This window comes from Drosophila simulans, chromosome 3L, assembly GCF_016746395.2.
Source record: "Drosophila simulans strain w501 chromosome 3L, Prin_Dsim_3.1, whole genome shotgun sequence".
Classification (NCBI taxonomy): Eukaryota; Metazoa; Arthropoda; class Insecta; order Diptera; family Drosophilidae; genus Drosophila; species Drosophila simulans.
The window spans coordinates 153,217-169,406 of NC_052522.2; the positions used below are offsets into that span (position 1 = coordinate 153,217).

At 42.7% G+C, this 16,190-nt stretch overlaps 3 protein-coding genes across 11 annotated transcripts in view; 2 read left to right on the plus strand and 1 right to left on the minus strand.

The window, feature by feature from the left end:
• The first annotated feature begins 38 nt into the window (after positions 1-38).
• LOC6736194 (DC-STAMP domain-containing protein 2) overlaps positions 39-16,190 on the plus strand; it is a 21,606-nt gene continuing 5,454 nt past the window's right edge. For 2 of the 8 annotated variants that reach the window (XM_039293775.1, XM_044922973.1), the window contains exons 1-9: positions 39-1,394; positions 1,461-1,771; positions 1,828-2,088; positions 2,143-2,356; positions 2,420-2,573; positions 2,626-3,103; positions 3,152-3,335; positions 3,394-3,531; positions 3,585-3,787. In XM_039293775.1, the coding sequence (XP_039149709.1) occupies positions 1,030-1,394; positions 1,461-1,771; positions 1,828-2,088; positions 2,143-2,356; positions 2,420-2,573; positions 2,626-3,103; positions 3,152-3,335; positions 3,394-3,531; positions 3,585-3,660 (2,181 nt within the window). In that variant the 5' untranslated portion in view covers positions 39-1,029 and the 3' untranslated portion in view covers positions 3,661-3,787. Of the gene's footprint in view, positions 1,395-1,460; positions 1,772-1,827; positions 2,089-2,142; positions 2,357-2,389; positions 2,574-2,625; positions 3,104-3,151; positions 3,336-3,393; positions 3,532-3,584; positions 3,788-4,020; positions 4,161-16,190 lie in introns of those variants that run through there. The other 6 variants (XM_016170554.3, XM_044922974.1, XM_044922975.1 and 3 more) reach the window with 6 other exon arrangements.
• Positions 4,233-7,430, minus strand: LOC6736196 (dynein axonemal intermediate chain 4). The gene is made up of 6 exons (XM_016170546.3): positions 7,207-7,430; positions 6,988-7,137; positions 6,712-6,933; positions 5,213-6,654; positions 4,948-5,160; positions 4,233-4,882 (listed from the first exon to the last, which is right to left on the minus strand). Exons 1-6 carry the CDS (start codon positions 7,261-7,263, stop codon positions 4,672-4,674), a joined length of 2,295 nt encoding a protein of 764 aa, XP_016029627.1. The 5' UTR covers positions 7,264-7,430; the 3' UTR covers positions 4,233-4,671.
• The window catches only part of LOC6736198 (breast cancer anti-estrogen resistance protein 1), a 21,114-nt gene continuing 12,640 nt past the window's right edge, over positions 7,717-16,190 (plus strand). The window contains exon 1 of one of the 2 annotated variants that reach the window (XM_016170561.2): positions 7,717-8,163. In XM_016170561.2, the coding sequence (XP_016029629.1) occupies positions 7,921-8,163 (243 nt within the window). In that variant the 5' untranslated portion in view covers positions 7,717-7,920. Of the gene's footprint in view, positions 8,164-14,779; positions 15,373-16,190 lie in introns of those variants that run through there. The other variant, XM_016170562.2, reaches the window with a different exon arrangement.

Consider the following 16,190-nt stretch of genomic DNA (forward strand, 5'->3'; position numbering starts at 1 on the left):
CAATAGGTTTCAAAATCTACGTAAGATACTACCACATAAAACGACCTGACTACTTTGTTCTACCCTACGCTTGTGCTGCAGTACCTAAAATCGAAGAAAGAGTACAGTGAACAAGGCTAAGATATAGAAAGACATCTCTATTTCTGCAAATCCAAAAAGGGCTTGCCTTAATTTAAAAATTTGCAAATGCATTGCGCCTCAAATCCCGAAGCGATCGCCAGGGTTTTTATCAACTATATGTAGTTTTTACTTTAGGGAATCTAAACTTTAGAGATAAAACAATTTTTAAGTTATAAATTTAAAAGTTTGTAGTTATATTAACTAAAAAGAATATATATTTATTTTTATTTATTCCGTCTGGGTTTGGTAATCTGCTCATGTACTTAACCTTTTATAGCCTACAGGAAAAAAGAAAAAAATAGGAGATAACGGAAAGACCCATAAAATCGAAAAGTGCCTAGGTAAACCTGTAGGACGATTAGAGGAATATTAAAATCATTACATGCTAAATAAATATTGTGTATACGAATTCTTTCAGTACGAGTATTTAATACATTTATTATTATCATAAGTGTATCAAAAACCTGAAGCTCCAAAATATCTTTCCCATTTTGAGAAAAATATAATTAAAAATCAGATTTTTGTTTATATTTTTATTATTTAGTTCACAGTTTATATATATTATATTATTTTTACATATTATTTTATTTTATATTAAATTATTTTTTTTATAACATTTATTATATATTCATTATATTTATAATAAATAGATTCGTTGAATAGTATTAATATTGGATTTGAATGTAACGATTCGTTTTTCTGCATTTCAAATCCGAAAATCGCTTAGATAATATGACGTAACTTAATAAAATATATAAATCGAAAATAACTATTTGTTATTTTGAAGGAGAAAAATTATGTTGTTTGAAATAAAGGAACGAAAAAGCAAAAGACAAAAAAAAGCAATCGGTAAAGTTTTAAATTCTTGTTGGGCGCCAAAAATGAATCGAACCAAAAACAACAACCAATATGCTTTTCGATTTTGAGAAGGGTCACATTTCCGATAACAATGAAAACTCACATTTTAAATGGTCACACTTAGTGGGGCGCCAAGAGGAAATATCGATATCGATTCCGACTGTTGTGTTAAACTTTACAAATAAATTACAAAAAAGCGAACGAAAGAAAATCATGGAAGAAAGTGAGCCCAGGTATGGCGCTATGTGGACATTCAAGCTGGTGGCACCATACGTAATTGGCGGCTACCTGTGCGGCCTCGCGGTGACGCTCGCATGGAACTGGTGGCAGCTGGGCCACTTGGTTCTGGGTCTTAATCTCACCTTCGCGATTCCGGTGGCGCTTGTTCTGGCGGTCTTTTACAGCAGACCCGTAAGGTAAGAACTACCGGAAAACGCACGAAACGATTTGTGGGTAACAGTTTCCCCCCCCCTGGTTGGCAGGTGCATTGTGACGTTGGCCGTTCCCTCGCTGTGCAGCTCCCGGGGACGGGCGTTCCTCATCAGCCTCGCCTTTGTCATTGCCGCAGTTGGGCCTACGGCGAACATTCTAGCCAATTTGAAGGTGATGCTCCGCAGCCTCGCTTGCGGACAGGAGCTATTGCGTCAGGCGCTTGGCCAGATGTTGGACGTAATACTGGAGCCGGTAAATGCCATCCAGCTAGCGGTGGATCTGTTGATGCGGGAAGTGCGTCGGGTGCTCAATCTGGCCATGGTAGTGCTGTTACGCATTCAGGACCATTTGATCGCAATTAGTGAGTATTCTTGCCTTAAAAATGCTGCAGTTTTCTCTGCTGATTCATTTTTGTAGTTAAAACCCTGAAGAACTGCGCCGCTTGGCTGAAATCAATCGTAGACCTGTGCAACACAGAAATGGGCACTCCCTGGGCACGTTGCAAAAAGACGGCGCATCACGCTATGATCAGGTGCCAGGCAAAAATGGGCGTATTCAAGGCGCTATGCCATGCTACAAAGCTGTTTCTGGCCCTCTGCTACCCCGCCAAGATCATCGATGTGTTTTGTAGCGGTTACTGGGATCTCAGCTGGGGTCTCCTTGATAAAATCTCAGAACGTAAGAGTGTAAAGCACGATCAGTATTTTGGTTATTCATTGAACGATCTTGCAGGCTACCGCGAATTTGTGCGGCACATCGAGGAAATGTTTGATGCCAATATCACCTTTGAGCACGAATTTTTCTTTGATACAAACTCTTCAAAGAGCCTGGCGGACGTGGGAGAGGAAATTATACAGGATATTAACAAGCGTCTGTCGTCGTTTATCTTCTTGAGCAGCTTTGTGGACATTCTCTGCTGGGTCATGGTGGTTACTGTATTTTTTAAGTAGGCAAGAGCTTAACCATCTTACTAATTTAGTGTTGGTGATGCCTCAATTGTTCCCATCAGAGCCACCATCTTCTACCTTCGATACATGCACAGCCGGCAATTTCAGAATGTGTTTTTGACAAAGATACTAAGTGATATCGACCGGCGGCACGAAAAGCACGGTCACGATCCACTGCTACCCCTTCATCAACTTGAAAGGGCAAAGTATATGAAGGTAAGGTTTCCCTACGTTTCATTGACCTAATATTACAATGATTTCATTGCAGCTTACTAGTTTGCGCTTGACTTTGTTTGAGTTCGTGTCCATTGTTGAGAACGCCTGTTTCATGGCCACAACCTGCTTGCAGTTGTTTGCGATTTGCTTTCTGGATTACGGACTGTTCTGGCTGCTGGAAACTATGTCCTTCCATGGCCACCAAGAGACTGGGCTGGAGGTGCCCGCTTACGTCGATCTAGAGATTAAGGGTGGGGGCTTTGTGGCGGATGTCATGCGAGGAATTGCTAATGCCTTTCGACCCTTGACGCAAAAAAGCATTTTAGACGTCAATCCCTGCCTCCCGCTGCCCGTGAAACCTGATTATGCGGAATATCTAATTATATTACTACTCTGTCTGCTCGCTTGGCTGATCCTTTTGGCCGAGCCGTATATATTGCGCACTCGCCATCTTATAATGGCCTACTTTTATCCAAAACGCGCCAAGGAAAGAGGCATGTTTCTGTACAACATGATTTCCGAAGATAGAAGTAAGAAAGTACATACCTTTTAAAGTTGTTCTAATGTATTCTCTCCAGCAAGTATTTTTAAGTTTGTACGCCGCAGAAAGCGTAATGAATTTAACCACACACGGAATGTTAAGCATACCAGAAATTTTACTTGGCTGAACAATAGATTCTCCTGTTTAATATACATGTGCTCCTGCTGCTCCTGCTGCCAGAGCACTGAGAGGTGCACCATATGTGGGCGATCTCTGACTCTGTGAGTAGCTCCAATCGTAAAACACACTCCGGGTTACAGTTGGGTGTCCCCTTTTTAGTTCAAATCGTAACCCCTGCGACACTCCTGGATGCAAGGGGGTTTATTGCGGTAAATGCTTTGAAAAGTCACACAATAAGTGTTGTCTGTGCAATCGACCAGTTGATTATGGTGATTTTTCCGACGTCACTGAAGTAGAGTGAGTAAGAACCAGGTCTTAATCGATTATTCTTAAGGTTTTTCTTTGTGCAGCGACTCTTCGGACTATTCTGAAAAAGAGTCTTTTAGCGAAAGGCAGTACAGGAAGACCTGTGGAGGACAACGCTAACAACGAGAGAAAAACAGTTAACCATAGAGGTCATCGGTTGTGAGCATACACGTTATCCGGATAGCTCAGGAATATTTCCACCTATTAAATACCTGATATTACATCAATTCCAAATATATGGTTTTAGGTGAGTTATACAAAGAAAATAAGTTTGTGGGTCCCATAGCAGTAACGTAAATACTTAATACACCAAGTAATTTTAGCTATAACTTAAAGGAAAATTTGGTGTGTTACTGTTGTTATTGCTGATTTGATTTCAGTGCAATTCCTGCCCTTCGCCGCCCTTGGGAGTCCCAATACAGGGACTACATTGTTTGGCGACCTTCTGGACTGCAATTAATTTTTATTTAAATACTACAGCGACGACGGTTCACAAATGGTTACCCAGCAATTAAGAAAATTACCTTGCCCCCAAGGATTGACGATTGACGATTACATTCATCAGTGCTTTAGTGTTCAAACACCTGTTTTCAATTTTTTCCTTTTATATCGAAGCTTGTTTGCTTGATGATCCCGTTCTTGATCTACTATTTTTTTTCTCTTGGGCTATGACTGTACCGTGCTGTTGACCATCTCTGGTCTTCTTTATTGTTGACTTTCTCTTTACGACTGTTTAATAAATTCTGCTCTTCCCGCACATGCGGCTTCCATTTACCAAGCTTATACGAGCACAAGTGTTTATTATATAACACCCGTCGATCTGCGCCGATCCCCTAGACCCTCTATCGACCCCTATCCACTTGACCACCATCGTTGACAGTCAACCACACACACTTGAAGAACAATGGAGCTCATCTTTTCGAACGGATTTTTGTGCTTGTGCAGGTAATACCCGGTCCGTTCGGATGATATCAGGTTACTATTGGGTAGTTTTGTTTGACACTCGATCGATCGCCGTTGTGTCTCTTAGATAGCTGAAGCGTGGACGTTTCCATCCACATCCAGATTCGCTTTCGGGCCGACGAATTATTTTGCACTTCATTATTTTATTGAGAAAACCTTTTTTCATATCTAAAAAACTGCTTTTTTGTTTGGGTAGCCAAAGAAACCAATGCTTTTAAGCTCCATAAGAAGCTCGTGGTCGTTGCCAATTGCCTTGAAGATGGCTTTCTCTAACTCGTCGTATTGAAAGTGGGGCGAAAAGGGCATGTCGTTTAGCGCGTTGAAGAGCGTGTTCCCGCGCTCATTGCCAATAACCAAAGTGCGACCACAGTGGGAAAACCTTGAAATTGGTGAAGGAAATTCCTATTCAGTTGACCATTTTTGTTGAAAACAATTAAAGCTTACCGGGCCACAGTATTGAAAGAAGAGTCCATCTTGTGTTTGGACATGGGTCTTAGCAAATTACGACGAAAGTCCCAGACGTTAGCGGTTTCCCGGTTCACCGTCACAATAATCGTAGAGTGGGTGGGGCTCCACTTGGCCCAGTGCACTGGGGTCATCTCGTCCAGCAGTTCGAGGAGAGGTCGCGTGATGCCATCGATCCAAATGCGCACGAACCTGCAGAATAGATACTGTATTTAGCGACCCTTAATAGAGGGCAAATTCCTACCAATCGTTGCCGCAGGTGAGGAAAAGTTTGGGAGACCAAGGCGAGAACTCCATTACGGTGACACCCCCGTCGTGACAACGCAGGACTTCCAAGTACTGGTGCTGATAGTTTATTGAGCACTTGTGGATGCAGCCCTCATCGGTCAGCACGTAGTAAATGTCCTTGTGCAGTGGATGCGTAGTGATGCTTAAGCCTTGCGGGTGGCGGTTAGACTCGCAGGGGATACGCGACGACGGGTGAACGAAAATGCCCTCAGGATGCCCCTCGACTCGCTCCAAAATCATTTGGGTAAAACCAAGCAGGAAGGGGCTTTTGATAATCCGGAAGCGGGTGACAGAGCCATCCTGGGAGAGGCTCAGGAATGGATCGATGTCTGTTTCATGATCGTCGTCTGAAACTTGTTTGATCCAGCGGATGGCAACCACCGGCGAGGAGCCTGGTGAAGTGCTGCGCTGCGAGACCGCAACGGGTGTGTCCTGCAAACTGCTCACATCTCGCACTTCCACGCTGCCGTCGTACAGACCAATGGCGAGCAAGGATGGCAAGAATGGCGAGAAGCTTATTGCCGTTACTGGCACATCGTAGTAGTATGCGCGCTCCGGCTCGCCTGGGTTCTTAATGCTCCACAGGAAAACGCTGCCGGAGGTCGGTACGTGCTGTGAGGAAAATGAGTAAAGTCCGTAGGCTACAGCCAGGATGTCACCATTGCTGCGGCAGAAATCAATGTCGCTTACGGCCTTGCGCTCGTCTTTGCTGGGCTCCGGTACCAGCCGGAAGAGCAAGTTCATCGAGTAGACGTACTCGGCCTCCGCGTTCCAGCGTTCCACCTGGTCAAAGTTACGGAAGCGTCGTAACCCCGCCTCGTTTGTGTTGCTCGAGAGCGTGCGGCCCATGTACATGATGGCGTTGCGAAACTCGGGGCTCCGGAACAGGCGTTCTATCTGGCTGGTGACCTTGTCTTTTTCGGCAACGGCCTCGTCGTCCTCAAAGGTATCCGCCTCCTCCGTCTGCGCTAGTGCCGAGGTCAGGTCCTTTACCGAACTCATAGTGGCTGTTGCGAACTCCTTGGTGATATTGTTCAGCGTGTCGTACATCTCAAAGTTTGAAACGTACGAGCTGACGGTGGCCTTGGTTATGAGGATGGTGTTGACTGCCCGAGTGGTGAAGAGCAGAGTATCTGTTTGAGCATCATTGTCTGAGCGCCGGCGAATTTTGCCTTTGCCTACTGTCAGATACTCGTAGTTTCGGTTGTCGCGTTCCGCATCGTCGCCCTCGGGGGTTCCCTTGGCCACCGTCGTCTGCGTCTGGCTGTGAATTTCGAAGAAGTCAGACTTGCGTAAGGTGATCTTTAAAAAGGACTTGGTATACGGCTTTGGCTCGTACGCCTCTTCGAGAGCCTCAACAGTGCTGTACGGTTCCCAGTTAATAGTTTCGTAAAGTATCTAGTGGAGAATGAAGATTCCTGCTGGGATGATACAAAAAAGTTTGTATAAACTTACACCGTTCATCAGATCGTCAATGGACTGCTTATTGCCGCCTATTCCGGCCCGAACACTGGACCGCGTGCGGGATCTGGTCGTGCTCTTGGTTACCATTGTAGTGAAGTTCGTCATTTGGTGCATGACATTTAGGTTATACTTCATGAACTGCTCCACATAGGTGTCATCTTGGATCGGCTTAGGTGTCATATCAACCTCCTCGCCATAGACCTTTTCCAAAACCTAAGGGGAGTTTGCCATTAGTAGTGGTGAGTTTGTAAGACCTTTTGGATTCACCTTTATCTGAGATCGATACTGCAGATCGGCAAGTGTTTCCACACTGTAATAGTGCGTAGTATCTTTCTTCTTAGCCTTAGACTCTTCGGCTTGTGCCTGATTAACCACCACGGACTTCTTTTTGAGTTCGTTGTCCAAGTTACTGGACCGCTTTTTGATCGCATGGGAAAGGGTGTTCTATGTAAGAAGTGTAATTTAGATCTTCCAGCATTTACTTACTTTAAAGATACTCCCATTTTCTTGGCTAGTTACTGTATTTCTTACTGACGCGGACATGCCTTTTGTGTTATATACTCCTCTTAATTTCGTCCAAGAGTATAGAGTATTTTGTTATTTTATTATTTTGTGGGGACTGGTTTCTTGTAATACATATGTTCTAGCTGCTGATATAACTTTTTTTTACCAAACATTAGTTTCATGGTGTACTTATCTTTCTTTTAAGATTTGTAATGTTAACAAAACTGAAATGCTTGGAAATCAATTTAAAAAATTAATATCGTGAAATATTTAAAGTTTGAAAACATCAAATACTACAAAATTTTTACCGAACGGTAACAAAATGGCTCTGTACTACTTATCAGGAGCACTCTCTTACTCTCCGTTTCCGTGAGCGTTCTTTACCGAGCTCCCCCTGCGCCTGCTCGTTAGATAATGCCGAGATAAAGTTGTCAACCAAGCCACCCTCTGTGGGCGAAGGACGACCGGCTGCCTTTTGAGGTTGCATATGGTTGAGTTAGTTAGATTCGGAGTCGCCAGCCATGCAAACCTGGTTTACACTCGCGCCCTTATTCGTGCTTTTGTTTGGAATGTATTCCGATACGTAGAGATTCGATTTCTCAATGTAGGTCTGCTTGTTTTTTAGAACGCTCCTGATATGAAAAACTTGCGGCAGCATCAAAATCTAAAACGCATCTATCCTAACAAGAGCCATTAATGGAGTGTCAAAGTGAAAACCGAGTACCAGAAAACTCAATTAGTAATGTTGCAACAGACCATACTCTGTCCATACTGCCCGAATCCCAAACCTCATCGGTTTTGGCCAAGCATCAGCAGCGGCAGCTGAGTCAACCGCAGCAGCCGCCGCAGTACGTTATAAATTCAGTGGCAATGCACGCCAAGGCGACCACGGCGAACTCCATCACGGGCGGCACACTGCATCGGGCAAAAAGTGCGCAGGTACGTCCAGAATGGTATTTATTAGATGGATAGTATCCGAGGAAGTGGATCGAAGTAAAGCGATGTGATCGCGATGCTTATTGGAGGTAAACCCAGCGTACAGGAATTGATATTGACTAGGTGCGTGGCGAAACTGGTTTTCATATACATATGTATATGTCCATGGATAATTAAAATCATTCATATTTTTTTTAAGTACCTCAAATCGTTCCATACGCTCGATACAGATACTATATACAAAATTGCTTTATGTGATTGAACATAAACCTAATAGTCTCTTACTATTTTTTTACATTTAGTACATTTCGGCAAGTAAAATCTGTTACAGCCAAATTCTTCAAACGACCCTCTCCCACACGCCCTTGCATGGTTCGACGCGAGTGCAAAAGCAAATTTTACTCAGCAAAGCTACAGATACATACAGATTATAGATACGCAGGGTGCGTAACGTAAACTAACGCTGTATTACTGTTTCTGCCGGCTAACCAAGCTGGGGCGGCTAAGTGGCTAAATTACTTCACGACCATCGGGTCTAAATGCAGCTTCATGGAGGCCGCATGCGTGCAGAGAGAATCGGGCGATGTGCCCATGTTATGTAAACACATTCGGCAGGACGATAGGGCAGGGTGGACCTCGAGTCGTGACGAAGCAAAAGTGAGGGATCTGGCTACGGCTGCTGGCTGCCTGATTCCCGTGGAGAGCAAGGGGCGTCAGGGGGTGGTGGCTTCTGTGCGTCGCGTCATTCATCAGACGCTCCATGATGTGAAACAAATTTGCGTCCCAGCATTGGATGTTTTAGTGAGGTGCCAAAGTTGAGCTGCAAACTATGATGATGCTTGATTGCCAATCAACAATCAATGATGTGGTACTTGACCAGCTACCTATTCAAAAATGTATCTATTGACTTCGCTGTCAGTTCTACCCTTGTGTATGTATGCTATCAATTTTGTTTACTCGCGAAATTTGCTATATGATTTTTCAATGCCAATGTGAGAACTGCTATCGTCCTTGCCGGGTTATGAACTTTCTGCAATTAAACCTCACCGGGGTGGTTGTTCTCTGTTCCTTTTCCCGCCACTGAACCACGCTTCGTTCTTTTCCTTAAGCAACATGTTTGGTTACTGAGAGCACTTTTTGCTGAATTTTTCCGAGAGCCAAAGCTCCAAAACAAGTTGCTCGGAAACATCTGGAAGGGTTAATCAACCTTTGGTGTCCTGCCGAGTCGCGAACGATGCGTTGTCCTGTACAAAGTAAGGGAAGATTTTTTTGTGATCTGATATGTCATGATGCTGGGATGCATTGAAAATGGGCCCAAGAAAAAGCCCCTAATTAACGTTTTGATGTCTTTTATTTGTACCTATGTATATCTAAGCTTTATTGCACTGTACACATTTTTAAATTTTTGCTTGCACTTTTATTATTACAAAGAGCACTTTGGAGAATTGTGTACCATTGATTTTGTAAGCGGCGCTCTAGTGATTTATGAATTTATTCAATGGCAATTGGCAAGTCGAGCCAAAGTGCTTTTAGCTGGTGAAGCGGACCGTTCATTGAGCCTGGAAGCCACTTCATCCGTGGCTAGGAATTGAAATGCACAGAGGAAGACTTTGAGTTCGCAGTAGTTCACAGTTAGTTCACTGGTGGCCGACCAAGGCGCCAACATATTTTGTTCTCGCATTTAAATTATGAGCTCTGACATTATGCATCAATCGTTAAGCCAGCGGCGGTTAAAAGCAGCACGAAAAAGCCAGTATCTATCACCAATACAGAATAAACAACAACGAAGAAAGTGGAAAGCCGGGAAAACGTGCGCTGAAAAGTGAAGAATTTAAGTGTACGTGTTGAAAATTCCTCAATTTGTTGTCTGAGAATGAGTATAATTATTTGTGTGTTTGCCATCGGTGGCTTTATTCACCTCTTTCCTTTCCCTGCCTAGACATATTCCCCGGTAACGTGACGTGAAGGCAGCTAAGCTATCTTTTATAAGTACCCGAAAATAACACTTCGCATCCTCTCTGTTAAGAATTAAGAAATATTTCCTTAAGTTTAATAGGCAATTGATGGGAAGACCAAGAAAAATCATGAGATCACACGCGGTTTCAAAAATCATTTAACCTAGTTGCCGTAAATATTTTTTCAGTTCCCAGCACCCAGAGTCCATGCTAATCAGCGCTGTCAACCTCTACGAGGCACATAGAGGATATATGTACTTCTGCACCATTCGGGATGCACATGGCAAATATATGTGTATATCTGATTATTGGTGTCTCGAAAAGATATATCAGTTCATTCTAGTCGCCCGGTTTCCCACTCCTTTGAACTTAAAATAATTTATGCAGTTTGGGGACAGCTTTTCCTGTGCAGTCTAAAGCGTTGCGGCATTTAATAAATTGCTCTTAAATTATGGAAATGCAGAGCAGCCGAGATTTATTAAGAAGTTTCTGGAGGTGGGGAAAATGTGTATTTTTGGATAGTATATACGTATTGAGTAAATTCCGATAAGCTTAATGTGTATATCTTAAACCGAAAACATCATCATTTTGAGATTATCATCGATCTATGAATACTATGCATATATCACATCCCAAATTCTGCCTTTATTGCTGACCCATTAATCCAAATATATCAGATGGCGTCGTTTATATCGCATTGCAGATCAATTGGGCTATTTGGTCGAAATCTTTTGGGTATCGGGGTCGCCCACGTTTTGGCCCGTATTTCAATTTGACGTCTCTTCGGGTTTGGTAACTGCATTGTCTTAGATCACGCTTTGACCTTATAAACTGGAGGAGCAGGGGCTGCTCGAGAAAGATGATGGACAAGGAGAACACACCAAATATGTTGGATTCATAAATTTTCCAAAAACCTAAATACACTGTTTTGAATTGTGCAACGCTGGGTGGTAGACTGCGGAAATAATTTGTAGATTTATAAGACTAATTTGATCTCGACAAATGGAAATTGGCTCTCGGGCGTTCTTCGAGTGTTCTGGTGAAGTGGGTTAAACCGTTCTCAAATTACTTCCATGTTTGATTCTCTTCTCGTCTGATGACCTATGTGCACATGTGCATTTTCGCAAATATATAGTTAATAAATGCCCTGACAACATTTATTGATATATTGTTCGAAAAATCGCAACAGCAAGTTGTTGTCAGGCAACTCAATTGGAAGTTGAGTACAAGTATATTCAGTGTTGAGGTGACCGAAATAAAATTTAATCTTATCTAATCTTATCGCTTTTAGACGTATTTTGCTGGATTTCCCCTCCTTCCTACCTCCTTCCCTAGATATTTGCAAATAAAATGTCAACATGCCGAGCACACTCGATAAGATAAAGCCTTCAAGCTATTCCTCCTGCAGTCTTTGTTTTTAGCTATTTTTCCGTGGAATTATTCGCAGAAAATTGTGCAATCGGCTATATTTAGATTGTCGGATTGTTTATTAAGAGCAAAGTAGTACCGAAATCAGAAATGAATTTCACGAAAATATCTACTAGGAGAATGCTAATGGATAATGGTGGCAATAGCATGGCATGATGCCCTGTTGATTGATTTATTTACACCCTGATGATGGTGCCCCTTTATCGACCTTGCAAGACAAGAGTTCTTTTTCTGTGACTGACACATAAGCCATTAGCTTACGAAACCAAAAACTGGCAACAATCATTGGCCCAGTGTGTCTCAGTAATCCGATTTTCACCGGACTGATAAGTTGAAAAGAGGGGGACATTCACTCCGACATACGTTATTCCAGAACTTCCGCCATATACTTTGACGTCAATGCCTTGATATTGTACTTTCAATTGTACCTTCAATTTGATTCCCAAATCAACTGTGCGTTCGATACCAATGCTAAATATTGAAAATGGTCGTTGATCATCAAAATCGATGAATCAATACGCAAGGTGTAGCATCAAATCCTGGAATCTTAACTATTTTCTTATAAGTTGGATAAATAAAACAATTATAATAGGTGCTCTTTGCTCTTTTTTCTTTAAAAGCTTTGTTATTTATCTGTAAACGTTGTGCCTCGTTAGCTTGGTTAAATCGCAGACCAAACATTATCTCCGCTTGCTGCTTTAATTACCATTTTATAGCAACGAATTATTTCGGCCTAACGACAAAAGCGAAAATTTTCTTCTTTGTTTAACAAGATCTCGCAGTCATGAAAATGAGACAGAGAGTATCGAATGGAAACCGGAGAGAAAAGTCTATGTATATCATCTACCTTTGATTTGTTATTCTTGTGCCGGGGCAGGCAAAGTATCTGTCTGCCTAAGCTTTCTGAGAATCACTTGACTGGGTGCCGGGTAACCCGAAATGAATCCCCAGTAAACACTCTTACATGCAAGCCATAAAATCCTTCTTTCTCTTGTTTATTTCGCAAAGTGAATCGGAATTGGGTTAGCATTAAGTGCCACATCAGCGGAAAGTACAAACGGAGGAAGTCAGCATAAGGTTGCAATGTGTGTGCGCTTCATCCACTTGGCCCCTGGCCCTCAATGAGTGTTTATGAGACCTCCTCACACTGCCTTCATCCCGAAGTAAATCACAGACGGCACGGATTTTATTACATGCCGAGGTAGGTTCTTGCGGTAATTGTGTTGGGCATTCTTGGGACCAACTACTCCGCAGGAGGTCTCATTCCGCACTTCGAGATCCTCGCGTAAGAACCAAATGATACGCTACTGTTATGCAAATTCATTATATCATAACAGCATTATAGTCAGCCGTCGTTGGGAATTTACCTACCGTCGAAAGTTGATTTTAGTGTTTTGCCGCTCAGCCACCAATCGGAATTGTTGAGAAAAAGCTGAAAACATGGTTTATTGAGCTAAGCACTTCAAGTGACAACCACGGATATATGTACACTTAGCCACTTCCCCTCTTCACTTTCTTGATTCTGGCTTACATTATTTTATGGTGATCAAAGCTGATCTGCACTCACGGATACCACTGCCATATGTGCAGCAATTATTGCGGTTCTTTTTGTGCCGATGCTGGCCCTGGAATGGCTTTTGTATATGTTAGGTCATATCCGCTATACCTAAAAATAAATTTTTTATATTATTTATATTTAAATGTTCAGCCATGTGCCAAAATTCCGAATATATATTACATTTCCCGCACATATAAAACCAATGACGCCCAAAATTTCTACAATTTACGCAAGATAAATAAAAAATTTTCGCAAATTTCAAGCTCAACTAAAGTGCTGTACTGCTGTCCAAGAAACCACGGACCCCTAACGAGCCAATTAGTGGGCTTACATATGGATGTGCCCTCCCTATCGGTCATTTTGTTTGGATTGCATATTTTTCCAACCCTAAGCACACATACATATGTCCGAAATTGCCGACTTATTCTCTGGAATGCGGGTGGGTTTCCCAATTCATCTTATTTCACATCGAATTGTTTGTGTAGCCAGAAACCGGTTGCTAAAGAAATGAATGCCAAGCGTGACAACAAGAAAGATTCACTGAGGACGAGACTCCGTTTTCAAAAACTCATACGCAGGGGTAATGGACAAACGACCGACCGATATGAAATTTGATAAGCCCACGTTGTTGTTTAAATCTTTTTACGACTCCTCAGTTTTGATAAGAACACATATTGATGGAAAGTCGCTATTAATTTGCCACTCCCCTCTAGTGTTGAAATTCTCATCAAATCGAGCAAACTAAATTAAATCAACGACAACGAAAGTGACAGTAAAACTCAACGAGTGTCGGAGTTTTTTATATTTCCAGCGGAATGGGGGTTCGGTTCTCCACTTTTTGTGTTTCCTTGGCCTGTCTTTACCCCGACTTCGGTCTTGACGTGACTGAAGTGGGCGTGGCACTCGGCATGCAAATCATGTCAAATGTCGCACTCTGCTCAGCTCAGATCAGTTCTGTTCGGAACTGCAGCTGCACACACGTCGGGGGCTTCCCGGCCCGGTTGTCTGTACGCGTATGTACTTGGAGTGGGTAACAACTTCCTTTTTGTGCGGAACGGGTGTCTGACCTTCAGCACTGACTTATTAAGGAGTACGTTCTGTTCCTGCCCTTTTCGGTGCCCACAATTCCTCACGCCTCCAAGGTGTATAAAATGTGTTTGGACAGCTGCCGCGTCGTTGTTTAAGCTTTGTAGGAGGAGGCGGCTACTGTATTAAACTGTCTCTTTCAAGGGTAACTTGAGCTTGTACGGGTTCGCATCTCCTGTTTAATTGAGCTTTCGGGGGTGAACACCCCGCTCTATCGAGAACATCTGCACTTGATTCGTGCTAGGGAGGAATGCATCAAATATAATCGAATCGGGTTGAATTGGCTGTCTCGCATAACGATTGTGTGTCATAGCCCAATATGATATTATAAGGGCACTCAATAATCACAATACGAAATGAGAGGGGTATGTCGTTATTCGAACTCTGGAGCACAGTTCGTTTTTCTGTGTTTTCGAGATATCGAAATAATTTTTAGCCCGACCTACTATTTGTTTTCGCATAAAATTTAATAAAATTAAGAACAAGTTCAGTTTTGTTACCAAAATCTACATCTACGATATAGACGGCAATATAGGCCGTTAACAGCGCGGCTAACATTTACGACATTCGAAATGTTTCTAACAGTAACAGCCGCTACGCCGCGTTTGGTGTCGATTCAGTCTACAGAGTTGCTTGCTGCGGTGCAGACCTCGTTCGGGATTTAAGCGCTTCGTACATAAAATACGAAATCCGATTCGTGACAACCTAACTAAAAATACAAACGAGAGATATACGGAAAGCGGCGATTTGCTACATTTGTGGTTTAGCTTCTTTTGTTTTGAATTCGGTTTTTTCGGTTGCCCGCGGCTAAACTTGAAATTAAGCTGACTCAGCAAAGCCAGATACAAGATACATATGCAGATGCGAGCTCAGTGCTCAGAGCTGCAGATAGACAACAGTGAAATGAGATAAGAGTGGCCAAATACACGTCGAAAAACTTTATTTATATTGTCCTGGATTAAATATATCTAAAGGCATCTCGATTGTGGACGTCAACATGTCGTGCTAAGCTGCGACTCAGCTGAACCTAGATCGCAAATCACCTATCAGACCTACAAACCAAAGATGCTGGACAAGACGACCAGCTCATCCGTGTCAGTGTCCACCTCCTGCTGCAGTTCGAATGCCACCAATGCGGACCTGGACTATGATGTGCCCGTCTCCCGCCGCATTCTCATCAAATCGGTTAGTAGAACCTAGCGAAAAGCCCTATCATAAACCGCCGCACATTATGCTAAGGAGATTGGACTATCCTGCATATAATGCAACTATCTTCGCGTTCATCTACTGTTCTGAGATTTCTGCTGCAAGGAAACCGGATCGGCTTTCTCAACGTGTATCTTTGGCAGCTCTCAGGCGAAAAAGTGTCTACGATTTTAGGCTTTGTTATCACCTCTCAGGTAAACCGTTTGATGTGCCAGTTTGCGATGCAGGTGAGATATCGCAATGTTGTGGTACTCGTAGCTCATTTGAAGGCTGACAGTGTTTAAAACTTCTAGTCTTTGATCGAAAACAATATGAACTCCCCAAAATAAACAATCTAGAAGTTATAACCTCCAGATATTTTCGGTTCTTTGCTTACAGACCTTCTGATTAAATTTTGAATAAAAATGTAATGCTTTTATCAGAATGAACTATCAATTCATATCCAATTGAGTAACCACACGCGGACATTATTTCTCATCAATTTCCCTACGATCCAGACCGGAGTCAGAAGTGGCACTTAAAATTATTGTGTCGAAGCAGAAATATGTTCTGTCTAGACTGGAACGGTGGGGCGCCCACTTAATCAGCGTGCGATGAGCGATAGATCCGAGTCCCTTAGGGAATCTGTACTGCGGTTATCCTCGAAGATTGTCATTGAGCCAGACCTCCCCTGACACAATCTCAATTAATAATACGGCCCGTTTTTGAAAAACTATGCTTGGTTTTTCGGTTAGTTATCAGGTTTTCTTTTAATTTTCCTGACAATTTAGAGTTTTTAGTTTTGCTGCTCAATAAAG